Source organism: Rhinatrema bivittatum, chromosome 11 (genome assembly GCF_901001135.1).
Source record: "Rhinatrema bivittatum chromosome 11, aRhiBiv1.1, whole genome shotgun sequence".
Taxonomy (NCBI): domain Eukaryota; kingdom Metazoa; phylum Chordata; class Amphibia; order Gymnophiona; family Rhinatrematidae; genus Rhinatrema; species Rhinatrema bivittatum.
The window spans coordinates 24,161,109-24,188,720 of NC_042625.1; the positions used below are offsets into that span (position 1 = coordinate 24,161,109).

Sequence of the window (27,612 nt, forward strand, 5' to 3'; positions counted from 1 at the left end):
TTTTAAAATCCCCCAATTTATACGGGAGGAGCGGGGTTTGTTTGCACACCTATGCGCGCGTGCGGCCAGGCTGTTTTTCTAACATGCGAGCATAAACACACGCAGGTTATAAAATGGCTGCATCCCTGGGCGCAAGCTGATGCATACGGCACCAATGTGCACCCATGCACCGCTTTAAAAGTTACCCTCCTCTGCGTGTCTGTGTGTGTAATGCTTAAAATTCAATTTAAAAATAGAAATCGCAGGCACGCTTAGCTGACCAGATTGCAGACCTCGTCTGCTCAAGGGTTTCCTTCTGACCACTAAGGAACTTTCCTCAGCGCAACAACAACCTGTTCGTTTTCTAGCTGCTGGATATAGCTCTCAGCACGAAGGCCCTGCGGATTTTTTTTTTTTTCTGCCATGGCAGGGGCTTAATTGCAGTCGTACTGTGCTGTGCAAGGTTGGAAGTGCATTGGCCTGGAGTTTGCAAAGCCCCCTACTTCTCGCTCTCGGTCATTCCAGCCACCAGGAGCCAGAAGTAGTACAGGACGGGGGCCATTAAGAACCGGAGCAGAGTCAGGTGGCTGCCACTTTGTGCAGACTTCAGGCTGGACCGCAGACTTCACGACCCGCTGTGATGTTCTAACACAAATGAATGGTGAAACCCGGGGAACGTATTAACTCTATAGCATAATGGCTGAAAATCAATTTTTACCCCCCTCGCCACTGATCTTCCGCCTTGGAAGGAGTAGCTGCTCTTTCAGCCTGTCGTGCTGCTTATGTGAGTATCTTTGGCTTTTTTTTTTTCACACCCCCACAGAGCAAAGAGAGAGAACGTCTCCAGCTGGGATCACAGCGCTGGACGAGTCCCTGCACTCTAGCAGCAGAGCACTTTGCACAGAGAACTTGCAGCAGAGAAATGGGGCAGAAAAAGAAAAGTAAGTGAGTAGTGGGGTAATTGTGATTTTCTGAGCGGGGGAGGGGTGGCAAAGACGGGCTGAATGTTCTCTCTGTCTTTCTTCCCCCTGCTGCACCCTCCCAGAATGTCATTCCTGCTTGGTTTGCCTGTCAGAACACTGTGCGGTAGACGAGGGCCGGTCTCTGAAACGCCCAGTCCAAACGAGGAAGGCGTCATGCGCGCAGGGCTGATCTTTCACTGGCAAACAAAACCATGCAACCTTTTTTTTTTTTTTTGGGGGGGGGGGGGGGTGTTTAGGGTTGGAAAACCAGGTAAATGATTTGTGAATGTCAGTATAGGTTTACCCAGTTTGGGTAGAAAACGGCTCCTGGACAGGGGAGGGAGCCTCAGCCCAACCACTCAACTGTGGCACCCACCAGTCAGAATGAGGGCGCTCACCGTCCTGGAATCCAGAGGAAGCTGTGGCCTTGTAGCCCCCCCCAGGCCAAGGGCCGTCACTGCAGTGGCTGAACTAGGGGGGGGGGGAAAGGGGAGGGAGCTATGGAACTGGGAACAACCCCTGGGGTAACCGTGAAGGAAGGGCTCACAGCGCCAGAGCCCAGTGGAGGCCCCCAAGAAGCAAGAGAAAGCCAAACCGTCAGGCTAAAAAAATAAAGAAATGAGATCCTGTGGATTATTTTATCTAACTGCCTTTCCCAGAGCAGCAAAACGGCTTGCAAAGTCATTCTTCGATTTCTCTGTTGGGACAGTCATGGTCGATAGGTTTAATTGAACTTTCTGTATCTTGGTTTCTTCCTTTTGCAGAGGAGGGGGTGAGGGTGGCGGTGCACACAGAGGGCCATATTCAGCTGCTGTGTGACTCGGCGAGTTAGCTGTGTACGTTTATCTTACGGGATGAGCAGACTTAGCCAGATAACTTACCCGGCTGACTCAGCTCCTCCCTGGAATGCCCTTAAGTTATCTGGATAAAACGTTATCCGGCCAGAATTTAGCTGGATAAGTGCCGAAATATTCATTTAGCCGCATAACTTTTGGGTCATCCGGTTACATGCTTTAAATATGGACCTCGGCATGTCATATCATTCTCTTAGCCTGTTCATGCTGGCAGAACAAATGAAGAATCTTCTGTGTCATTTGGGTTTTAAAAAATCAATAAATAATTGAACCTTCACATCTTCAGCCTCCCCTTCCCAAACTCCCAACGAGGGACTGTGGTGTACACCAAAGGGACACAACCGGGTCCTGAAACTGCTCACAAATGGGTTTTTCTTTTTTCTTTTTTTTTCTTTTGTGATTTATAATTTTTATTGAAAGATATAACAAAGCGGTTACAACTGCAATACAATCAACAGCATCTTCCAAAGAACAATGTGAAAGGACTCAAATGGGTTTTTCTGTGCTGGATCCCAATGCTACGCCAACGACAAATTCTGATTTGATTGTAAGCTGTTCTAATGCCTCTGTTCATTTCAATTTATAATAATCCACCAGGCGATCAACTCTGGGACAGGGCAGAATATGGAATGTGCATAAATAAACAATAGTATGGTTTCTTTTCAAGGTTGTTATTTTACAGATTGTATTCTAGAACATTAGCAGATTTAACTTTGATACCTTTTACGGTCCAAAAGGTATCATTTAAAAAAAAACCAAACATTTAAACATAGCTGCAGCACTTGTGGGCCGATTCAGTAAAATGCACGGGAGAGCGGGCGCTCCGAGGTGAGCGCCCGCTCTCCTGATGCACGCCCAGGCCACTCTCCTGGGCACGCGATTTTGTATTCAAATGAGGACCCGGGGTAATAAGGAGGCGCTAGGGACACGAGCGAGTCCCTAGCGCCTCCTTATTGGCAGAAGCAGCAGCTGTCATCAGGTTTGACAGCCGACGCTTAATTTTACCGGCGTCGGTTGTCGAACCCACTGACAGCCACGGGTTCAGAAAATGGACGCCGGCAAAATTGAGCGTCCGTCTTCTAACCCACGAGTCGCGGGCTGATTTTTTTTTTTTTTTTTTTTTTTACAATTTTTTATTTTTTTTTATTTTTGGGGAGGGTGCACAGAAAAGCAGTTTTTTCTGCTTTTCTGTGCACTTTCCCGGTGCTGGCCAAAACTAACGCCTGCCTTTGGGCAGGCGTTAATTTCTGAGAGTAAAATGGTCGGCTTGGCTGCACATTTTACTTTCTGTATGGCGCGGGAATAACTAATAGGCTCATCAACATGCATTTGCATGTTGCGGGCGCTATTAGTTTTTGGGGGGTTGGACACGCGTTTTCCTCACGCTATTACCCCTTACTGTATAAGGGGTAACAATAGCGCACCCAAAACGCTCATCCAGGCAGGAGCTATTGGCCTGTTGGTCAGGTAGCCCAGGTGGCGATATTTTGGAAATGATGGCCTTGCCATAACACCTTCCAAAAAATAATCTGGACTAGCAAATTACCAGAAATGTGGGACAGTCCCTCCCAGCTTGGGACAGATGACCGCCCTAATTAAATGCGACATGTCAGTCATGTTTGGCAGTGCCAGGTAACAGTGCATTTCTCTGGGTCAGTGTAGTGAAACAGCCGTGCCTCCTCCTGGCTGCTGCAGGGAGTAGGACCCTGCTGCTGCCGCTGCTGTGCTCAAAGGACCCTAGCCATGACCTAGCCTGTAGCATCGAATGTTCGTCTCAGCTGATGAGGGGGACTCTCGGAAGCTGGAGACACAGAGTTCACTTGGAAATGTTCCTCAGGACAGGCAGCAGTTTGTTTAGGGTAGAGGCCCCCCTGGGCCAGACGAGCTCCTACAGACACAAAAAGGGAGGAACTCTTTAGTTTGCTGGGCCCTGTGTACTGTCAGCCTCTGCGTAGAGTGACAGAGCTTAGTGAGAGGCTGTTACACTCCCTCCATCTCTCCTGTCTTGTGATAGCAGGAAGTAAGAGAAGCCAGTTGTAAGGGTCCAGCAAATCAGACTCTCCACTTACAATAACTGGCCCAGCTTCTGAGAGCCGTGCAAAATCCTGCGGGCGCTGAAGTCACCAGCTCTTGTGTGGTGGCACCAGAGAAAATCCTAAGGCACGATTGCCTGCTCCTTGTGGCTCCAGTCATTAATTACCTTTTCTGGAGTGGGACTGGCTTCACACCCAGTGTAAACGGAAAACTTAACAATTTATACGTTTCTCTTCCTAGGGGTCTGCAGGAAGCACAGATCACATTGGCTGCTAGACTAGGGGAAGCTGAAGAGAAGATCAAAATCCTGCATTCAGGTATTTGAAGATTTGGTATCAGAAACTCCCCTCTCCCTCCTCCTTGGCTTTGCCTATTCCAGTTAAATGAGATGTCAGGCATCTGCTCGATCCTGCAAAATGACGCAGTGATCTCATTGGAGTGGAGGAGTAGCCTAGCGATTAGAGCAGGGAGCTGCAAACCAGCGAAGACCTTGGGCAAGCCACAATACCTTCCATTGCCTCAGGTACCAACTTAGATTGTGAGCCCCCTGGGGACAGGATCTACCTGCATGCAGCCTGCTTTGAAGTGCCTGACAGGCAGAATATAAATTAAATACATAAACAAGTAATTACACTTCCTAGTGCGCAGGTACCCGTGTCCCATCACAGTCCTAGCTGATACTGAGTGGCATCTCAGCCAGGGGGCTCAGAAGAGAGAGCTCATGGACTGCACCCACCCTCTTTCCAGTGTTGATCTCTGTCTCTCGGAGGGTTGAGGCAACCTGGGAGGAGCAGCTCCCGCTTCTGCTGCCATCGCTTCTCTTGCGGGGCTCAGTCGTGGGGCTTCACAGGGAATTCGCCAACTTTAGTGGATAAATAAAATATCCCCCAACAGCCACTTGGTTTCATAAAAAAATAAATAAAAGCTGAATTGTAATGTAAGTTTTTATAAGCATGCTCTCAAAGTTTGGGTCGGGAATCCTACATTCTGATTGGTCAGAATAGTAAGAAGCAGTGCCCAGAATCCATAGGCCTCAGCGGGTTTGGAACCCTCAGAAGTATAACAAGATGACTTACGTTTAACCCAATAGTAATAATCATTTCCCTTGCTGTAATGCCTTGCCAAGGTAAGCACCCAGAGCATCGCTTTCTGCTGAAGCATTAGTTACGGGCCACAGCATTAAAATCTTCACTCAGATTGAAAAAGCTACAAAGGTATTGACGATTTTTCTGGTTTCACTTGTTTGCCTTATATGAACTCATTTAAAGTTATTTTCTCTGAAATTGCTGGGACTTAGTGCACAGCCCTGGACAGACCTTTAACCTTTACAGAACACATCTGGAAGCCAGTGGAGGACCATGCAAGCCCTGCATAAACTTGATTTAGAAACCCAGAATAGGCAAGGCCCAGCTCGTCTTCTCCATTTTCCCTCTCTGTTAGGGTACCCCTGGACCTTATTTGATCTCTAACTTTACCTCTCGCTTCCTTACCGCTAAGGACGCTCTCAGCTTATTCCGGGCTTCCTTTGATTCCAGTACTGTTCTGGCCTCCATCCACTATTTCCATGAAGAAACATTTGCAGCTTGCTGTCACGACTGCCTGCTCTAGAATTCCCTTTTGTTTCCTCTTCAGCAGGAGGCTGGTGCACTACTGAGAATGGAGTACAAGGTCTCGGTTTCCCACCAAGTCCCAAATCTCAGAGAAAATGACTCTGGATGTAAAAGTTATTTCCTGCAAGTGCCACAACGCACAGCTTTTTATAGCAAACTGAAGCAACTCCCTGAGTCATCTTGACATGCTCCGTACACACAAGGTCATTGCATACATTACAGAGAGAGAGAGATTTGTTTTTTAATTTAAAATGCGTAAATGAAAATTAAGGCAATATAGATGTGACTTTTAAAACTCAGAAAGAAAGTGGACTGACAGCTGAGAGCGGATGGGGGAGATCGGCCACTGCCCCGTGGGTACGGACGGCCCTTGCAACAGGGACGATGCTTTGTGAGTCAGACATGAACCTTGCTCGGAGGACAGGACGGTACTCACTCTGCTCATTTTTCTGTCGCTCAGCTTTAAAGACGACGCGGACCGAGCTGCTCGACCTGCGATGTAAATATGATGAGGAGGCAGCTTCGAAGTAAGTGATTATGCTTGCTCCGTCCAACAGAACCAAAAAAATGATGCTTAGAGTTAAAGCCTGAAAAGTTCCTTTTATCATCTGCCTTTGTTTCACCTTCACTCATTTTGTGTTTGCCAGTGAAAGGCAAGAGGAGATGTGATCCCCAAAATAACCTCTTGCTGTTTTAAGCCCTGCAATTAAGAAAAATTAAAATCCTAGAAACCTGCCTGTAAGGTACAATTTTCTCCCTTCACCAAGTCAAGTCGTCATTTACTTATGACATGCTTTCCCAGCAAAAAGAGTTCAAAGCGAGTTACATCAGGTAATCAGAGATTCGGATACAATTTCATCAAAAACAAGAAGATTTGGGTACAGTTAGCCATTAAGAAGTTGACCATGCGTTGGGATTCCGTGAGCATTTCGCAAGAAGAACTCATTGCAGCTTCCTATTTGTGGGGTCAGGAGGGGGAGGCAGCTGAGGAGAAGTGATTAGATTGGTATCTTGTGAGGAATGGGAGGGGTTTCAGCAGGCCGATCCCGGATTGACATGGCAGTGGTCTGTGGGGTAGTTGTAGAAGCTTTAGAGTTGGCTAGCGCCAAAAGCTGTCTCGAACATCTAGGTTTTCACAGTTTTCCTGAAAGTAAAGAAGTCTGGGGCATATATGCAGAAAGGGAGTTCTGGAGGGTCAGGGCAGAGCCTGAGAAGGTCCTTTTTCTGGTGTTTTCTGAGATGTCTAGACCTTGGGGATGGTATCACAGGGCAGGCCTGAGACATTGATCATAGTGCTCAGAAGGGCTGAGGTAGGATAGGGTCAGACCTTTAAAGGATTTGTAGGCCCAGGGTCAGGATCTTGAAGTTGGTGCAGTAAAGTGTTGGCAGGAAGTGCAGGCTCTTCAGGAGTGGAGTCATTTTGTTAAATGTGTGCATTCAGGCGGGCAGCAGTGTTTTCCACAAGCTGAGGGCGGCAGTTCAGGATGCTGAGGATTCCTGCATACAGACCTTTAGAGTAGTCCAGGTGTGAGATTAACATAGCTTGAACAGCAGTTGCAAAGGCCGTGTTGTCCAGTAATGGGCAGAGATGGCAGAGCATTGCATGTGGTATACGCTACTACATACATATTTGCAGACCCACTTTCACCCCAGGAACAGCTGTTGTCTTTTCTTTGGTTCTTTCCAGTTACATCTCCGTGCCCTTAGAGGAATCACAGGATTTATTTGACAGTGTGAGGGGAAAAAAAGCTGTTTTCTACTTTACCCTTTTTCCTGGGGAACTTCCGTGCATAAGGTGCAGAATACAAATATGTGTAAATAAACATATACTGAGGTATAATGCACATTAACTAAAGGGCCCATTAGTGGCTAAATAGCATTATAGAAAACATATGGAGCCAACTGATCAGGTTGCAGTCAGAACAAACTGTGTGGACTGCTTCTGCGTTACAGCTTAATGTTATTATCTGGAAATATTTTCCTTCCTTTCTACCACAAATATTGTCACTGTTATTAAATTAGTGCAATGTGCACACTTCTACATCCCAGACTGAACAGGTGGTCAAATACTGCTGTATTGCTCCATGGTGAGACCAAATCCAGAGTAGTGTGTGCAATTCTGGTCACCGCATCTCAATAAAGATATAGTTGCGATGGAGAAGGTACAGAGAAGGGCAACCAAAATGATAAAGGGTATGGAACAGCTCCCCTATGAGGAAAGGCTGAAGAGGTTAGGACTGTTCAGCTTGGAGAAAAGACAGCTGAGGGGGGATATGATAGAGGTCTTTAAGATCATGAGAGGACTTGAACAGGGAAATGTGAATCAGTTATTTACTCTTTCAAAAAATGCAGACTAGGGGGCTCTCCATGAAATTAGCAAGTAGCACATTTAAAACAAATGGGAGAACATTCTTTCCCTGTAGATACCAGGATCAGTCCAGACGGTGGGTTATGTCCCCCGTCCAGCAGATGGAGTCAGACAAAGCTTCGGAGGGTGCTGCCATATTAACCAGTGCGCCCTCCATAAATCCTCAGTATCTTTCTGACTCCAGCAGATAGGAGTAGGGGAACCTGGTGCTTCCCCTGTCTGGAGGATATTTCCTCCGGCTTATTAATTTCTCACTTTGCCTATTTAAGGTTGGATCAAGTTGTTTAAAAAAAAAAAAGAGATCTTTTAAGTTAGTGACAGGAAAGTTCAGACCTGGTAAGAGCATTTCTGTGGCTTGCAAGGAGCACTGCCTGCTCACCTCTTCTTCTCTCCTTCCTCCCCTGGTGGGGTAAGTGGTTGTTTTGGGCTTTTCTTGTCAATTTTCTCCCGTTTCGCTTTCAGATTTGCAGGGTGGGGGATGCTGGTGGCGCCAGCCTCAGACGGGAGGGGATCCTGCTTCATCCCTACCTGGACGACTGGCTCATTCGGGCAAAGACTTTCTCTCAGGGGCAGGCGGTGGTCACCCGGGTCGTTCAACTACTACAGTCACTTGGCTGGGTCATGAACTTCGCCAAGAGCAGTCTCATCCCTTCGCAGTCCTTGGATTTCTTGGGGGCACACTTCGACACAGCCCAGGGCAAGGCCTTCCTATGACCGGACAAAGCGCAATCGCTCCGGGAGCAGATCCAGTGCTTCGCCGCGCTTCCTATGCCCGCATCCTGGGATTATCTACAGATCTTGGGTTCCATGGCTTCCACTATCGATCTTGTACCATGAGCGTTCGCACATCTGCGTCCCTTACAAGGGGCACTGCTCTCTCGCTGGAAACCGGTCTCTCAGGACTACCAGCTCATTCTCCCTCTCCCTCATCTGGCCAGAACCAGCTTGCGCTGGTGGCTAGATCCACGGAATCTTGCACAAGGCACTCTCCTCGAGATCCCGGAGTGGGTGGTGATCACCACCGACGCCAGCCTGACCGGCTGGGGGGCAGTGTACCAAAGGAGCTCTGTGCAGGGGCAGTGGACAAAGACACAAGCAGCCTGGCTGATAAATCGCCTGGAAACAAGAGCAGTACGTCTGGCGCTCATACACTTCCTGCCCCTCGTGCGAAACCAAGCAGTAAGGATCCTGTCGGACAACGCAACCACCAGTAGCTTACATCAACTGACAGGGCAGAGTGAGGAGTCGACACGTGTCTCTCGAAACAGCACATCTGATGTCGTGGGCAGAGAGGTATCTTACGCGCCTGGCAGCCTCCCACATCGCAAGCATAGACAACATTCAGGTGGACTACTTGAGTCGACAGAGACTGGACCCGGGAGAGTGGTCCCTTTCCAATGAGGCGATGCAACTCCTCATTCGTCGCTGGGGGACACCCCGTCTGGATCTCATGGCGACATACCACAATGCCAAGGCATCACGATTTTTCAGCCACAGGCGGGAGCACGGCGCAGAAGGCGTAGACGCTCTGGTCCTCCCATGGCCGAATCATCTTCTGCTGTACATTTTTCCTCCATGGCCTCTAGTGGGCAAGGTACTACGGAGGATAGAGCGCCATCAGGTCCCGTCATTCTGGTGGTCCCGGAATGGCCACGACGTCCTTGGTTCGCGGACCTCCTCAACCTCGCAGTGGACGGCCCTCTACGTCTGGGCCATCTTCCTCATCTGCTCCACCAAGGACCGGTATCTTTCGACCAGGCAGAACGCTTCTGTCTTGCGGCATGGCTTTTGAAAGGCGGCGGCTTCAGCGCATAGGATACCCTGCCGCAGTAGTCGCGACCCTCCTCAAAGCTTGGAAGACCTCGACTTCGGTCGCCTACATGAGGGTCTGGAAGGTTTTTGAATCTTGGTGTACCGCCCACGACACACATACCAGAAGGGCCTCGGTCCCTCAGATCCTTGCGTTCCTACAGGACGGCCTGGAGAAGGGACTGGCCTACAACTCACTACGAGTCCAAGTTTCTGCGTTGGGTTCGTTCCTTCAGTCGAGCAGACAGCACTCTCTCTTCTCATCCGGACATCACCTGCTTCCTCAAAGGGGCGAAGCATCTACGGCCTCTGGTCCAGGATCCATGTCCTTCTTGGAGTCTTAATCTGGTGCTTAAGATTCTGGTAGGGCCTCCCTTTGAGCCCCTGCGTAACGCCACCATCAAGGATCTCACCCTGAAGACAGTCTTCCTGGTGGCCATTTGCTCTGCACACCTTGTCTCAGAACTACAATCACTCTCATGCAGGGAACCCTACCTTCGCTTTACAGACGCCGGGGTATCCTTGCGTACAGTTCCTTCCTTTCTTCCTAAGATGGTTTCAACTTTTCACGTGAATCTCCCGGGTGGAGCTCCCGTCATTCACAGCCGATGAGTCAAGATCTCTACGGCTCCTGGACGTCAAGCGCAGCTTAATCCGCTACTTGGAGGTCACCAACGAGTTCAGGGTCTCGGACCACTTGTTTGTTCTTTGGTCGGGACCAAGGAAGGGGACTCAGGCCACGAAGACAATGACTGCTAGATGGCTCAAGGAGGCCATAGTGGCAGCGTACATTGGAGCGGGTCGGACTCCTCCGTTGGGTATCAAGGCCCATTCTCTCCGTTCTCAGGCAACATCCTGGGCTGAATCACTGTTCGTTTCCTCTCAGGAAATCTGCAGAGCGGCGACTTGGAAGTCTCTGCACACCTTCGCGCAACATTATCATCTACATCTGCAGTTGCAAACCGCAGGATATTTTGGCGACAGGGTCATTCGAGCAGGGCTTTCAGAGGCCCACCCAGTTTAGGGAAGCTTTGGTACATCCCACCGTCTGGACTGATCCTGGTACTTATAGGGAAAAGAAAATTATTCCTTACCTGCTAATTTTCGTTCCTGTAGTACCATGGATCAGTCCAGACGCCCTCCCGGTTAATGTTAGGATTCTGGGGTACTCCTGCTCGATCTGTTCTTCTGATTTATTTTCTCTGGTTCTTGATGTTTTTGCCTCCGCTCTTTGAGGCCATTCGACAGTTCTTGTTGCAAGTTTAAATTTGTGGCACCAGTTGCCTTCGTTTATTCTGTTTAGTGCACTTGATCCATCCTCCTTATGTTATTATTCTGGCTTTGATATTCTCTATACTGAGGATTTATGGAGGGTGTACTGGTTGATATGACAGCACCCTCCGAAGCTTTGTCTGACTCCATCTGCTGGACGGGGGACATAACCCACCGTCTGGACTGATGCATGGTACTACAGGAACGAAAATTAGCAGGTAAGGAATAATTTTCTTTTTTCACACACAATTAAGCCGTGGAATTCATTGCCAGAGGATGTGGTAAAGTCAGTTAACATAGCTGGGTTTGGACAGTTTCCTGGAAGAGAAGTCCGTAAACTGTTATTAACCAGACAGTCTTGGGGAAAGCTGTTACTTATCCCTGGGCGTTAGCAGCATGGGATCTGTCTGCTGCTTGGGATCCTGCCAGGTACTTGTGACCTGGATTGGCCACTGTTGGAAACAGAATATTGGGCTCAATGGACCCTTGGTCTGACCCACTATGGCAAGTCTTATGATATCCGATAGCACAGCACAGAAGTGGAATGCCAGCTCTTATCTGCTAAGTGCGCTTGAATGCTTTTGCATTAATGGTACTGGCGGAGGCTGGCTGATGGCTGCACGTGGCCAAGCAAGCAGCTCTGCTCCAGAGTATGCGTAACCAGGGCCCTTGTAACAATGCTGACATATGCTAGCTGTTTCAACCCCCGTGGCCAAATTACCTGCGGACTTTGTACCCGTTCTCCAAATTACCCAGAGAGAATCTCAGCTGCTTTTTTTCTTCAGGACATTAACTCCCACCCCCCTCTTCAGAAGCCCCTCCTACTTTTCCCGCGGGTAAAGACCCACACGCTGTTGCTCCATGTGCACAGCGCTCCCTGGGGATAGGGTGGGCAGTCTCCGGACAGGCTGTCAAGCCTCCAAGGGGCTTGGGAGAAGGAGTTCCAGCGTTTCCCTTCAGGGTTTTCCAGTCGCACGAGCTGCTGTTGACCAACGGTAAGCTCCTACACACCAGCCGGCCCCATCTTTCCTCGGGCTGATATTCATTGAGCCGCTTCCCTAGCCAAGTCGCTTGGGTTGCTCGGCTCGATCTGCTGAACGCAACAGAATTTGCTTCCAGTCGTATTGGCAATTTCTACAGCGCAGGCCTTGTTTTGTGGTATTAGGGCCAAATAAATATAATCGGTTTCTGCACTAGAGGATTCCTTGGGCCAGAACATCTCAGCACACGCGACGTTCTGCGGGCACTTGGGAAGGCAAACTCTTCTTTCAAGTGCAGGAGGTTTTTAAGTCATAGAATGTCTGCTTCACATCATTAAATTACCATTTCCAGTTGTTATTTTCATTGGTGGGTTGCCATGTATTTTTATGAGGCGGGAGCATCTCCTGCACCCCTCTGGCAGGCACCAGCGGCGAGGCCTGCCAAACGCTACAGCTGTTCAAATGTTTTGCCAGTCTTGCTAACACACTGCAACAAAATTTTCATTCACATTATGCAACAGAGAAAGAACACTTAATCATATAATACCAAAACAGATGTTCCTTGATAATTTGATATACCATTTGTACATAGTTGTGCAGTAAATAATTTTGCCTTTGATTGTGGCTGTAACTGCCTTCCATATGCACTGAGACATGTCGTGGCGGAGAAGGGAGGCAAATCATTTCAATCCCATGTTTGGTATGTTTTTTTACACTTTTTTGAACTGATTTGTTGTGGATTGTTAATTCATCATGTTCTGTTAAGCACAGATAAATAAAAGGAATTAAGTCTGCAACTTCCTGAACTGCTGTGTATTTATTGTGTGTAAGATTAATCTTTGGCCTGCTTCTTTTCCTTTATCCCAGCATTCCTAGATGGGTCTATTAGCTCTGTCCTTCTAGATTAGTGCACCCTTTCTTCTGGTTAGGGTTGCCGCCCGACTGCAGATTTTCAGGACAGGCTGATCCAGTCCTGGTTTAACCCAGCTGCATGCAGGGACTTTGAAGTCTTGCTCTTCTTAGGGAATGCAGTATAGAAATCAGAGTTACAAGTCCCTGCATGCAGTAAACCAGGACTGGATCAAGCTGTCCTGAAAATCTGGAGCCAGCTGGCAACCCTTTTGATCAGTCTGCACCAGGAGGGAATTATTGTATCATTTATTCTTTGGAGGAAGAATCCTAGGCAACACCCTTTTAGATCTTCATTCTTGAGTCTGTTTTTTTTTCTATCCTTATTTCTTCCTTATGTCCCACAAGTCAGAGTGCCACCTTGTGGCATCCTCCAGTATTCTGCTCAATACCATCTTTGTCGTTCATGTCCCATAAGTCACAGTGCCACCTTGTGGCATCCTCTGGGATTCTGCTTGGTAGCATCCCAACACAGGTGTGGCAGATAAAGTGTACCCTAGACTGCCATTCATCCCAAAAGCAAAAGAAGAAAGTGTTGTAAGATGCAAATAGTTAAAAGTAAGAGGCAAACTCCAAAGATAAGATTATGAAATGTTCATGAAACAATAAGACAGCTGTAAGCCTTTACAAGTGGTTTTTTTTTCTTTTGATTTGCCGATATAGGGCAGATGAAGTGGAAATGATCATGACGAACCTTGAAAAGGCCAATCAGGTGAGAAGCTGTTCCTTGCATTCTCTACTATTGTAAAGGAATGAAATGAGTAAATTTCCATCATCTGTCCTGTGATTTACCCATGGTGCTTAACGAATTTGCTCCGCTCCGCCTTTGCATGCCAAGGGTTCTGCAGTACAGTCCAAACAAAATCGGTTGACTGGAGGCACCATTTGGGAGTCTATTATGATCAGATAACCCTGAACAGTACAGTAGTTTTTCATGGGCTGTCTTCTGAATTTTTTGCAAATAACAATCTTTATGTTAGATTAAGCTTTTGGACATAGAATGTAGCTTCCGTTTCCTTATGCCAGTCTGCTGATATCACCATGTTCCTCTGTAAGTTTTGGCGTTATTGATGTTACAGCTGTAAAATAGAGTATTTACATATGCAAATACTGTACATGAAGAGCCAAGGTACATTCTCGATCTTAAAACTCCAACTGAAACAGTTAAGCTTTTAGTAAGTAACTGGAGAGCTGGTCAGTGATAATTAAATACTCCTGTTTCTGCTTCTTTTCTGTTACTGTTTCAGCCATGAAAGGGAAGTTTGCAGGCACAGCAGTTGCATTAGCAGGTCAAGGTGACTTTACCAGCACTCTCTCTCTCTCTCCCTACAGCAGAAACATGTGTTAGCACCTGTTTTGTCACATGGTGCCTTGACATGTTTCACAGTAAATCTCATTGCATTCAATTGGTTTCTGAGCTGTTGGGAGATATTTCGAGTTCTATCCTGTGATTCATGGAGGAGAAGAAAATAGATTTTAAAAGACACCTATAAATAAATTTTAAAACACTAATCACATTTAGCAACCCTTAAATTAGACATACCCTCTCCTTACCAGCCTTTTAAGACTTGATCAACTCAGCAAATTAAGATGCAGACTGAAGCCCAGTAGCGAGATGGGGGCTTTGCCCAGTCTTTTGCACCGAGTGTCACATGTATGATTATCTACCTGTTGTTGACAGGTTCTACGTGTGCATTGATGCAAAGAGCTTTTGGCTCTCAGAGAATGATCTGATCTCTGGCAGACAAGAGTTATATAGAGGAGACCTTCAGGGACATAGGATTGGTCCCACCTCCAGTCTAGCAGCCCTTCTACTGCTTTAGAGAAGCAACGTTACCTGGCAGGAGACCATCACCCTAGTGTGGCAGGAAGTGATCTTGTAGCTAGGACCTGCCTTCCAAGTGATGTGTTATCCTCTTGGGCCGAGGATATGTCTCCAGATGTCCATGACCAGGAGGGTGATTCGATCATTAGGAAAGTAGATAGCTGGATGGCTGGTGGGCATGAGGATCACTTGGTAACTTGCTTGCCTGCTGCAAAAGTAGCGGACCTGACGAGCTAACTAGATAAGATTTTAGAGAGTTTTGGGGAGAAGCTGGCTGTCATGGTGCATGTGGGTACCAGTGACGTTGGAATTTGCAGAAGAGAGATTCTAGAGGATATTATTTATTTACAAGAACGTCTAGCCTGCCATATTACCAATAACATGTTCATGGTGGATAACAATACAGAAAAATTATTCAGCACTCAAATAAAATAAACAATAAAATGGATTAATAATAAGCTACTTTTAAAAAATATATCTTTAGAGCTCTTCTAAAAAAAATTAGGCTCTTAGGTAAGAAATTGAAATCCAGAATCTCCAGGATTGCATTCCCAGAAATACTTCCCGTTCCATGCGCAGGACCTCAGAGGCAGGCCAAACTCCAGCCTCTATGCATAGATGAGATGATGGTGCAGGGAAGAGGATTTTAGGCTTGTTAGGAACTGGGGAACATTCTGGAGAAGGGAGAGCCTATTCCAACAGGCTGGGCTCCACCTTAACCAGACTGCTGGCACTAACTTTTAAAAAGGAGACATAGAAACTAGATGATGGGGGAAAGTCGACAATCACTCAGAAGTAAATGGTTCGGCATGATTTATCTTTGAAGGATACTAAAATCAGGGAAATTAGGACATCCCGATAGAGAGGTTGCAATAAATGCTAAAATAGCCCAGGTGCCTTTAAGAAAGGAGCAGACAGAGCAGAAAGATTCCAAATTACCTCTGTCAACTGATAAGCAGGTTACTAATACAAATGAAAAACATTCTGTGAATGTCTGTATACAAATGCTACAATTCTAAAAAATAAGATGGGAGAGTTAGTGTGTATAGCACTGAATATAGAGGTAGATACAGTTGGCATCTTAGAGACATGTGGAAGGAGGATAACCACTGTCATACCAGGATACAAATTATATCGCAATGATAGGATGCAGCATATTGGTGGAGGGGTGGCGCTATATGTTAAAGAGGGCATAGAGTCAAACAAGATAAAAGATCTACAGGAAACAAAATGCAATGTAGATTCTTTATAGATAGAAATTCCATGTGAGAATGAGCAGACAGACAATGAAATGTTAACAGAAATTAGGGATGCTAACAAAATTAGCAACAGACTAATAATGGGTGACTTCAATTTCCCTAGTATTGACTGGGTAAATGTCACATCAGGACCTGCCAAGGAAGTAAAGTTTCTAGATGAAATAAATGACTGTTTCTTAGAGCAGCCATTACAAGAACTGACAAGAGGGGATCACCTTGCTGGTGGCTGAAAGGAATCAGTAAGTTTTTGCTTGGGACATTGTCTTTTTTAAAAGTATTGGGGCAAAGTTAATTATTTGGGAATATTATTTAGTGTGTTTGTGTGTTTGTGTCACCAACCAGTAAAAGGATTTAGGTGACTTTGTGGATAACGTTTTGAAATCCTCTGCTTAGTGTGAGGCAGCAGCCAAGAAAGCAACTAGAATGCTAGGGATTATTAGGAAAGGAATGGAGAATAAAACAGAGAATATCATAATGCTTCTGATTCGCTCCATGATGTGACCTCATCTTGAGTATTGTGGGCAGTTCTGCTCACCACATCTCAAGAAAGATATAGCAGAGTTAGAAAAGGTACAGAGAAGGGCAACCAAGATGATAAAGGGGATGGAACGATTCCCCTAAGAGGAAAGGCTAAAGAGGTTAGGGCTCTTTAACTCAGAGAAGAGAAGACTGACGGGACATACGATAGAGGTTTATGAAATGAGTGGAGTGGAATGGGAAAACACAAATTGGTTATTTATTGCTAGGTAATACATTTAAGACAAATAGGAGAAAATATTTTTTACTCAATGCATAATAGAACTCTGGACTTCTTTGCTGGAGGATGTGTTAAAAGCTAGGTTTAAAAAAGGTTTGGACAAGTTACTGGAAGAAACCATTATTAAAGTGGAGTTGGGGAAATTCACTGCTTTTCCCTGGGATAAGCAGCATGGAATCTGTCGCCTTTTGTGATCCTGCCAGGTACTTGTGATTTGGATTAGCCACTGTTGGAAACAGGATCCTGGGCTTGATGGGACCTTTGGTCTGACCCGGGATGGCACATCTTAAGTTGTTATGTTCTTAGGTAATGTCACAAGGTAGCCCTTGTTGTGTTTTTCTTCCCCGCCCCTCCCCCCACTTCATAGAGAGGTTTGTGCATATGGGCAATCTGTATCCTTCCATAAAGACCCCCTGCCATCCCCACCTCCTCATCTATCGGTTATTTTTGTGACATAACAATAATTTTTGCTAAAGCCAGGACAGCGAGCACAATGCATCCAAAACATTGTTTTCTACCAGAATGATGGGTTTTGACCAACACTGGCAACCTGCAGCTTCCTCTCCTGCATATAATTTATTTGCTTCTTGGATTTATTCTCCTCCTTTTTGAATACAGGAGTCACTCGAAGTGGGTGGCAAGACAAGAGGTTCCACATGAGCTTGATGGGCGCCTATAGGATTCCATATTCTCTGTGTAATGCGTTTACTTTTTCTTGTCCATACTTGAGTGACCAGGAGGTAACACATTTGGGCTACTTAGATCCCTGCCTTCCTACGCTTTTCATACCCACTCTGCTTCCTGCTTTGCTTGTACAGATGGTTAGTGAGACAGAGCCCTGATTTCCTCTATTAACGCCCACCCCCCATGAGGCTGCTTTAAATCTTAAACCCTGCTACTCCACAAACACTATTGTTTGCCTTGCCTTTCTGTCTTGACTAGATTGCTGGCTCCATGGAGCAAGGACTGTCTCTTATGTGTTTGTGTACAGTGCTGCGTACAGCTAATAGCGCTATATAAATAACTCATGATGACAGAAGTGCTCAATATTTACTGCAGCTAGAAAATGACAACTTTTTCAGAGTGTACTGGTGGTTAGGGACCTGGTGCTCAGAACGTTGAGGTAGTGGACGCCATCACAAAAGACACAAGTTATAGCACTAGGAAAACTTTTCCGCATTGCTAAAATGCAGTTATTCTGAGATATCTATCTATCTATCTATATAAATATATATATGTATGTGTGTGTGTATTTCACAGAGAGCTGAAGCTGCCCAAAGGGAGGTTGAGAGTCTCCGAGAGCAGCTAACAACTGTAAATAGTTCCATTAAACTGGCCTGCTGCTCCCCACAAGACCCCACTGAGGTAAGGATTGCGAGTCTGTGGAGGGTACTGTATCTGACCTAGTGGGCCTAGCTGTGTGCGCGTACTAAGTAGACCACAGGCGTGCGGGGAATTTCTGCCCAGGCTTTCGTCCTTTTAAGAGGCTTTTTGAGTTAACCCCTGGGTGGTGGGAAGAGAGCATGTTTATTTTATTCAGGTGCCTTTTTGCGGCAGGCACAGCACCATGCTGATAGATTTGTTTTTATCCGAATGCCACGTGCAGGAATGCTGATGAAGACCAAGCCACTGATCCTGACTGGAGAGGAAAGTTAGTCTCTCTTACAGCATGGATTCATGAATTCTCAGCAAAACTTAATACCATACAGCATTGTTTTTATTATTTCAGTCTTTTCCACGTTGTATTTGGATTCCTTATTTTAATAGGGTTACTTCAGGAAGCAATTTAGAGTGTAGGGGTCCTTATTTTGAGAGGTGGAAGGGTTCCCAGTGTTCAAATACTGTGTCTGAGCCTGTTAAAAATAAATCATCAGATGACATGAAAACAGAAAGCTTGAAGGTCAATTTTGAAAGAGTTTAGGCTCCTAACTTTCAGGCCGATACGTTAACAGTGCGCTCCAGCAGAGCGCACTGTTAACCTGTGTTTGGATGCGCGTTTTTGATGCGCTAGCTTTACCCCTTATTCAGTAAGAGGTAATAGCGCATTGAAAATGCACAGCCAACCCCCCAGAAACTAATAGCGCCTGTAACATGCAAATGCATGTTGATGGCCCTATTAGTTATTCCCGCGCGATTCAGTAAGTAAAATGTGCAGGCAAGCCACACATTTTACTTTCAGAAATTAGCGCCTACCCAAAGGTAGGCGTTAATTTCGGCAGGCACCGGGAAAGTGCACAGAAAAGCAGTAAAAACTGCTTTTCTGTACACCCTCTGACTTAATATCATGGCGATATTAAGTCGGAGGTCCCGAAAGTAACAAAATAATAAAAAGTAAAAAAAAAAAAGTAAAATCAGCCCGCGGCTTGCGGGTTGAAAACCGGACACTCAATTTTGCTGGCGTCCAGTTTCCGAACTCGTGGCTGTCAGCGGGTTTGAGAACCGACGCCGGCAAAATTGAGCATCGGTTGTCAAACTCGCTGACAGCCGCCGCTCCTGTCAAAAAAAAGATGCTAGGGACGCGCTAGTGTCCCTAGCCAAGGCGCAAGGTGCGCGCAAGGCTGCCGATTTTGTCTCCGTTCCCTCCGAGGCCGCTCCGAAATCGGAGCGGCCTCGGAGGGAACTCTCTTTCGCCCTCCCCTCACCTTCCCCTCCCTTTCTCTACCTAACCCACCCCCCCGGCCCTATCTAAACGCCCCCCCCCTTACCTTTGTCCGTAGATTTACGTCTGCGAGAAGCAGATGTAAATCTACGTGCGCCAGCGGACGGCTGGCGCGCCATGCTCCGACCCGGGGGCTGGTCCGAAGGCCTGGACCACGCCCCTGGGCCGGCGCCACGCCCCCTTCCAAAAACCCCGGGACCTACGCGCATCCTGGGGCTCTGCGCGCACCAGCGGCCTATGGAAAATAGGTGCACCAGTGCGCAAGGCCCTGCTCGCGTAAATCCGGATGGATTTACGCGAGCAGGGCTATTAAAATCCGCCCGATAAAGTACATTTACACATGTAAAACCCAGTTATACATTTCTGGCCACTATATTTCAAAAAAGATATAGTTACATTGGAAAAGGTACAGAGAAGGGAGACTAAAATGATAAAGGGATGGAACGGCGCCCCTACGAGGAAAGACTAAAGAGGTTGGGTCTGTTCAGCTTGGAGAAAAGATATCAGAGGCGGGATTTAATAGAAGTCTATAAAATCATGAGTAGAATAGAGTGGGTAAATGTAAATTGGTTATTTACTTTTTCAAAAAATACAAAGACTATGGGGCACTCCATGAAGTTAGTAAGTAGCACATTTAAAACAAATCAGAGAAAATTCTTTTTCACTCAGTGCCCAGATAAGCTCTGGAATTCATTACCAGAGAATGTGGTTAAAGTAGTTAGTGTAGCTGGGTTTAAAAAAAGTTTGGACACATTCCTGGAGGAGAAAACAATAAACTGTTATTAACCAAGTAGCCTTAAGAAATGGCCATTACGCTTCACTGCATGATAGCAGCATGGGATCTATTTACTTCTTGGGTCTTGCCTGTTACTAATGACCTGAATTAGCCACTATTGAAAACAGGATACTGGGCTTGAGAGAGTAAAAGACTGTATATGTTTGGGAGCCTGTGAGAGCGAGAGCCTATGTGCGTGTGTAAGAGCCTGTGTGAGAGAAAAGGGACAATGTATAAGAATGGGAGCCTGTGTGTGAGAAAAGAGAGCATGTGAAAGCGAGAGCATGTATTTGTGTGTCAGGGAGGAAGAGAAGAAGATAGGAGGAGGTAGAAAAGAGACCCTGGAAAAAGAATTAGGAAATGACAGACAAGGAGAAAGTAGAAAAAATAGACCAGGACAACTGATTAGAAAAATAAAAAGTTCAGACAACACAGGTAAAAAAAAATTAAAGTTTTTGGTGATTGGAATGTGCCATTTTTGGGAACGCGCATATATTTCTTATATTTTTTTATTTTGCTCTCTAGAGTTCCACTTTCCAGAGTGTGGTTTCTCAGGCTTTCTATTTTGGTTTTATCTGCATGTTTCTGTTTCTAATTTGTAGCCCCTTATATCTGTATTAGTTAAGGGTGGGTCTGTGTGTGACTGAGGTGCAGTATTTCTGCTAGTGTGTAGGGATTTGTAGCAGTCTGGCTGGTTCTTTGCCCATTAGGTGGTATATTATCGTTCTAGGGCCTGGAGTAAATTTTTATTGCTGCCTTTTCATAAATAATGGTGCTGTTTGATTCCTGAGAGTTAGTTCTGTGATTGTATGGTATGCAAGGTTCTAGCTGTTTTTTTGTTTTCTTTTTTCAGGGGTTTGTGTTACTTCACAAAGGGGCGGATTTTAAAAGGCGCGCGAATAGCCTACTTTTGTTTGCGCTCCAGGCGCAAACAAAAGTACGCTGGATTTTAGTAGATACGCGCGGAGCCGCGCGTATCTACTAAAAAACCTGGATCGGCGCGCGCAAGGCTATCATTTTGTATAGCCGGTGCGCGCCGAGCCGCGCAGCCTACCCCCGTTCCCTCCGAGGCCGCTCCGAAATCGGAGCGGCCTCGGAGGGAATCCTCTAACACCCTCCCCTCACCTTCCCCTCCCTTCCTCTACCTAACCCACCCGCCCGGCCCTGTCTACACCCCCCCTTACTTTTGTTGGGGGATTTACGCCTCCTGGAGGGAGGCGTAAATCCCCGCGCGCCAGCGGGCGACCTGGGGGCGGGTACGGAGGGCGCGGCCACGCCCCCGGACCGCCCCGGGCCGTAGCCACGCCCCCGTACCCGCCCCCAAAACGCTGCCGACACGCCCCCGAAACGCCGCGACGACCGGGCCCGCCCCCCGACACGCCCCCCTCGGAGAACCCCGGGACTTACGCGAGTCCCGGGGCTCTGCGCGCGCCGGGAGGCCTATGTAAAATAGGCTTCCCGGCGCGCAGGGCCCTGCTCGCGTAAATCCGCCCGGTTTTGGGCGGATTTACGCGAGCAGGGCTCTGAAAATCCGCCCCAAAGTGTTTAGCAGTGGAAGGATATATATATATATATATTTATTTTATTTAGCATATTTTATATACCAAGGTATAGCAGAGTTGCCTTCACTCCGGTTTACAGTTACAGCAACCTGATACATTTAAAGTAATTTAACAGCAAAACTGTATAAACACTGGTATAGAACAATAGCATATAACTGATTAAGATATACAATAAAATATGTAAAAAATCTGAGTTCAAATCATGTAGGGGACATCTGCTATAGAACAAAATGGGAAGGATTCTGGTAGTCAGAAAGAAAGTTAGTCATTGTAGGGAGATTGTATGTCAGATGGAGGGACACACAAAGGGATAGATCTGTTGATTTATCCTTTATAGTCATTGAGAGTGTTGTCTTAGAGAGTTTGGCTGAGTAGCCAGGCTTTAAGATCTTTTTTAAAAGATTTTATGTTTTCTTGAGCGGTCAGGTGATGAGGTAACGAATTCCATAACTTCGGGCCAATGATGGAAATGGCTCTGTTTCTTGTGGAGGACAGTTTGGCATGTGGAAGTGAAGGAATCACTAGCTGGAGTTTACTTGTTGTTCTTGTTGTGCGAAGTGAGCTATGAATATGTATAATGTTATCCAGGGCTGTGTAGTCTGCTTTATAAATTGCTTTGTGAAGAATTGTGAGAACTTTGAATTCTATTCTTTTCTCTATCGGTAGCCACTGTAAATTGTTGAGGACGGGGGTTATGTGGTCAGATTTTCTTTTACCCGTCAGGACTCTGGCAGCAGCATTTTGAAGTAACTGCAAGGGTTTTAAGGATGTTTTAGGTAAGCCAATCAGGAGAGAGTTGCAATAGTCCAAACTGGTAAAGATGAGGGCTTGTAGGACGGTTTTGAAATCATGGGGGGAAGCAGCGGTTTTAAGTGTTTGATTACTTGTAGTTTATGAAAGCCCTCTTTTGTTCTTGTAGTAATGTGTTTTTTGTAGTTTAGTTCATTGTCTAACCATATGCCTAGGTCTTTTACGTTGTCTTTAAGATGAATGTGGATGTTGTCAATTTGGAAGGGTGGTGTGGTTTTTGATCCAGAGTTTTTTCTTGCGATTAGAATACATTCAGTTTTGCTCATATTTAAACAAGACTTCAGGACTGTCCTCCAGGCTCTTCTGTTCGCCAAAATAGATTACTGCAGTGCCCTCTTTCTAGGCCTCCCCAAATCTACCACCAAACCACTGCAGATGTTACAAAATGCGGCAGCGAGACTGCTGACCAACACCAGCCGCGGTGAACACATCTCCCCCATCCTCAGAAATCTACATTGGTTACCAGTAAATTTCAGAATCCTGTACAAATCTATTACCCTAATTCACAAAACCATCCATCAGCAACTCCAACTCGACCTGGAAATTCCTTTCAAACTCCACTCCTCTAACAGACCAACGAGAGATATCCACAAAGGCACTCTGAAATTTCCCCCTACTAAAGCCACACGCCTCTCTACGACCAAAGACAGAGCTTTTTCAATAGCAGGCCCATCTATCTGGAATAACATCCCAGCAAATCTCAGATTGGAACCCTGCCTCTTAACCTTCAGAAAAAGACTAAAGACGTGGCTCTTCCACCAAGCCTTCCCAGATCCACCGGATAATTACTAATTTGAGCCTCACTTCGTACAAGGTCTTTGACACACTTCCTCCTGAACAATGGACACTGGCATCTCCAGGTTAAAGCATATGCTCTAACCCGTTAAATTATTCGTATCACGTTATATTTATTCTACCTGCCTTTATCTTCCTTCCAGCTTGTCTTCAAGCCTCCAAGTTTTTTCCATTCCTTGTTGATTGTAACTTTGACTTATTCCTTTTTCCTTTGTTATCTATTATTAACCAGAATTGTTATCTTAGTTTACCCTTGTTAAAATGTAAACCGATCCGATATGGTTATCTACTATGAAGGTCGGTATAAAAAACTGTTAATTAAATAAATAAATAAATAAATAATTTTAGGTTGATTAGCAAGTTTCGGATTGCATCAAGGTGTGAAGCTGCACTTGACATTGCATCTTCAATGGAGGAAATTATTGGAATGAGAATTTGTATGTCGTCAGCGTACATGTAGTAAGTGATGCCTAGGCTTGATAGGAGATGGCATAAAGGTATAAGGTAGATATTGAATAGTATGGGTGATAGAGCCGATCCTTGTGGCACTCCTGTTTCGAGGGGGATAGCGTTGGATGATTTGTTGTTGTAGGAGACTTTGAAATACCTGTTTTTAAGGAAAGATGTAAACCAACTAAGAGTTTTGCCCGCGAGCCCAATGGACTCAAGGCTCGAAATAAGCTTTTTGTGGTCCACTGTGTCAAAGGCTGCGGAGAGGTCCAGGAGGATCAGTAGGTACCCTTTTTTGTTGTCGAATCCTCTTAGTATGGTGTTAGAAAGGTTGAGTAGGAGGGTTTCTGTACTGTGGTTTTTCCTAAATCCATATTGGGTGGGAAAAAGTATTTTGTTGTTGTCAAGATGTTCGTTAAGTTGTTTCAGGACTGCTTTCTCCGTCAATTTAGCAAAAAGGGGTAGGTTAGAGATTGGGCTTCTGGGTTGAGGTTTTTTTTCTTTAGTAAAGGTGTGATTGTAGCGATTTTTAGCTTGGTAGGAAGCTCGCATTCCTCGAGTGATTTGTTAATGATTGCTGCGATTGTTGGGGCTATTGGATGAGCAATTTCCTTTAGAACACGGGTGGGTATGGTGTCCAAGTCATGACGCGCTGGGTTAATTTTTCTCATCATTTTTTCTGTTTCTATATTGGAAATAGGTCTGAAGTCAAGCCATGGGGAAATGCAGTTTGTTGATATTTGAATTTGAGTGCTTGATGTGGTGTTAAGGGTATTAGTTATTTTGGAGATTTTATCCTTAAAGAAGATAGCTAAATCTTGGCTTAAATTTTTGGTTACGGTTGTGTTGGAGTTGCAGTTATCGGCAATGAGGTTGTTTACAATGTTGAATAAAGATTTGGATTTGTTAGTGGAGTTTATTATTTTTTTACCGTAGTAGTCACGTTTTGTGTTTTGGATTGATTTTTTGTAGGCAGCTAGTTGTGTGCGGTATCTCTGAAGTGATACAGGCAGTTTGCTTTTTAGCCATTCTTTTTCAATTTTACTGAGAGCTGTTTTCATGTTTTTTAGAGTGGTGTTGAACCAAGGGTTTTGATGTTCTCTTTTGTTCTTTAGTCGTTTGACTTTCTCTGGGTTAATGTTATATATATATATATATATATATATATATTTATTATTTTTTTTTTTTTGCTGAGCTGACACCAGAATTTGAATATATATATATATTTTGCATGTTGGGTTGTAATGTGAACTGTCCTAGTTCTGTTCTGCACTCTTCATGAGATTATTATGATTATTGCTACTTTATTGTGGTTGTGGTGATCTCTGCTTTTCTAGAAAGAGGATTCATGAAAAAATACATTGATACTTGTTTGATTGGATCTGAAGTTTATTTTCTTTGTTTTTTTTACATGATTTTCTTGTGTATTTATAAACTGCAATAAATGTAAAATTAATACCGGTTAATAAGGGATTTTTAATGTTGCTAAGTGCTTGAAATAATTAAGTAAAAATATTCTAAAGTTTCACTCATGATGCATAACAGCTGTTGGACTTAGAAATTCTTTGTCAGGAGCCCCCTGAGCCATTATTTATGGATAAGGGTACAATTAGTAGGGCTCAGACCTGTGGGCCTACTGCCCACCCATGTTAACTTTGGGCCCCAGCCAAAAAAATCAGTTCTGGCTACGCCACTGGTGCATGCTGAACCCCTCCCCCAGCCTACCCTGTTGCTGCTGGTGAAGGGAGGAGTAAGAGAACATGGTGCGCTTTAGAAAAAGCCAAGTAATCACGGTGTTTGCCCCCTCCTCCACCCAAAGCAATGCCCCTGGTTAGTGCAGCTGAAGGTTTGCGTGCTGTGAACCCTCCCCTCCCCCCCCCCCCCCCACACACACACATGGGGGGCAGCTTGCAAACTGCACGCAGAAAATGTAAAGTCCATTGGATGCTTTTTACCCGCGTACTTTATGCCAGTTTTCAAAGTGGGGGGGGGAGGGATGCTTCCTTTGAAAATGGGGTCGGGAAGAGTACGTGCACCTGTTAAGCACTAACTCCTCCCCCCTCCTCCCCGGTCCCTCTGAGGAGGGCGATTTTGAAATGGGGGCCACTTCACCTGGGCCGTGGTCTCTGGAAAACAGTCCCTACGGCGAGTGACCAAAATGGTCTTCTCTCTCTCTTTTGAAGGATCAAAGCATTTATTCGCTGTGCTCCGGCTCGAGAATCGAGGCGGTGTTGGCCGTGAAGGACCGTGAGATCCTGCGGCTGTTGAAGGAGGTTCAGCAGCTCCAGAGCTCCCTGCAGGAGCTGGAAGAATCCTCGGCCGCTCAGATTGCTGAGCTGGAGCAGCAGCTGGCCCTGAAGTCGGAGGCTATATTAGTAGGTGCTTTCCATGGGTGTTAGCTCTCTGGCAGGGGAGACCCTCTTGTGCTACCTTGTTAGAGTCCAGCCGGTCCTTTCACCACAGGTTTGACTGGCACCGCAGTTCCCTCTCTCTCCTTTGGAGCTTCTCTTAGCTCAGGGTGATGTAAAGCCTTCACGTGCAACTACCTGCGGGGATGGGGGGAGGTTTCACCTGTTTTATATTCGCCGTCCAGCTGTGCCGAGCTATTGCAGCCACGGTCCTCGTCCAGGTGCCCCAAACGGCAGATCCCTCCGGGGTCTGGGTAACCTTGGGGGGGGGGGGGGGGGCTAAGTCTGGCCACTAGAGGTTGCTGTTGAGTGATGGCTAAGACTCCGCCCCCTTCTCCCCCCCCCCCCCCCCCCCACTGCCACCCCCAGGGGATGTGAGCGCTGCCTCTGCAAGCATTACCAGCCTCGGCTGGCCCGAGAATCAAAACCAGGTGTTCTGCATAGCAGTGCACAGCCCTTGCTACCGAGAGCCACCGGGCCGGCACCGTGTCAAGATTTGACTTTTAATTTAAAGTAGCTAAGCCAAAAAAGAAATAACTCAACCGACAGAATTCATCCGCCCTATCCCTTGCTCCCCCACTCCACCCCGCCCCACAGAAAAATGGCACCTCTTCCTCTTCAAGCCCTCCTGGGGGAAGGTCGCCTGTCAAGAGTCAAATGGCAGTCGCATAAGATGAGGGTGGGCATTCGGGACTCCCTGAGGGGGGATCACAAGGAAAGCCAGGCATAATTCAACATCATAGTAGATTTGCTATCAAGCTGTTTCAGACATTTCCAGATACTCAGCAGATTAAACAATTAAAACCATTTCTCTTTTTTTTCTGCTCTTTCTTATTTAGAAACTGGAGGAAAAGTTGCAAGCTCAGTCAGATTATGAGGAAATAAAAACGGAGCTGAGGTGCAGTATATGCAAGCTTGCTTTCTCTTTCTTTCTGAATAAATCTTGCGTTGTTAAGTAACCTCTCGCCTCCTCCCTCACCCTGTCTGGAGGACAGTAATGTTGCCTGCTGGTATCTCGGACAGAGGGACTGCCTAGGTCTCGTCCCCCCCTGAAACGCCTTTTCCTGAAAGCACGGCTGGTTGCTGGCTGGAGGCCCTGGAGCATCGCGCGCCGGTTTTGTCCTGGCTCCAAACCCAGAGGCTGTATCCTCTTTTCCACATCTCTTGCTCCCGAAGCCGCTCAGCGGAAACCCAGCCCAGCCATCCTGCAGCGAAGGGATGTCTTGCCACCTGGCGACCGTTCATAGGGTTGCCCACCTGACGGTGGGGACGCCGTGTCATTCCGTTTAAGGCGACGGACGTGCTCACCGTAATCCTTATCCTCCTGGTGAAGATAAAGCACGGTATATGCATGCCCCTGTATCCTGATGCGCTGTCTGCGAGCTAGCGAGGCCTCGGAAAACCTGGATCCAGTGCAGGATCTGTTTTTCTAGAAGGTGGTGCTCCGTTACGGGGCAGGCGCTGGGTAGTTCACGTTGTGCACACCAGGGTGCCGGCCATTAGGGGGCGGCAAAGAGCAGCCATATGGGGCCGCG

The 27,612-nt window shown here is 46.3% G+C and overlaps 1 protein-coding gene across 2 annotated transcripts in view; it reads left to right on the forward strand.

Annotated features, from left to right (window-relative positions):
* CUX2 (cut like homeobox 2) overlaps positions 1 to 27,612 on the forward strand; it is a 382,795-nt gene that overhangs the window by 322,190 nt on the left and 32,993 nt on the right. For both annotated transcript variants that reach the window (XM_029620055.1, XM_029620054.1), the window contains exons 6-12: positions 803 to 920; positions 4,070 to 4,146; positions 5,900 to 5,966; positions 13,441 to 13,489; positions 17,879 to 17,983; positions 25,853 to 26,044; positions 26,917 to 26,975. In XM_029620055.1, coding sequence (XP_029475915.1) covers positions 803 to 920; positions 4,070 to 4,146; positions 5,900 to 5,966; positions 13,441 to 13,489; positions 17,879 to 17,983; positions 25,853 to 26,044; positions 26,917 to 26,975 — 667 coding nt within the window. The remainder of the gene's footprint in view (positions 1 to 802; positions 921 to 4,069; positions 4,147 to 5,899; positions 5,967 to 13,440; positions 13,490 to 17,878; positions 17,984 to 25,852; positions 26,045 to 26,916; positions 26,976 to 27,612) is intronic.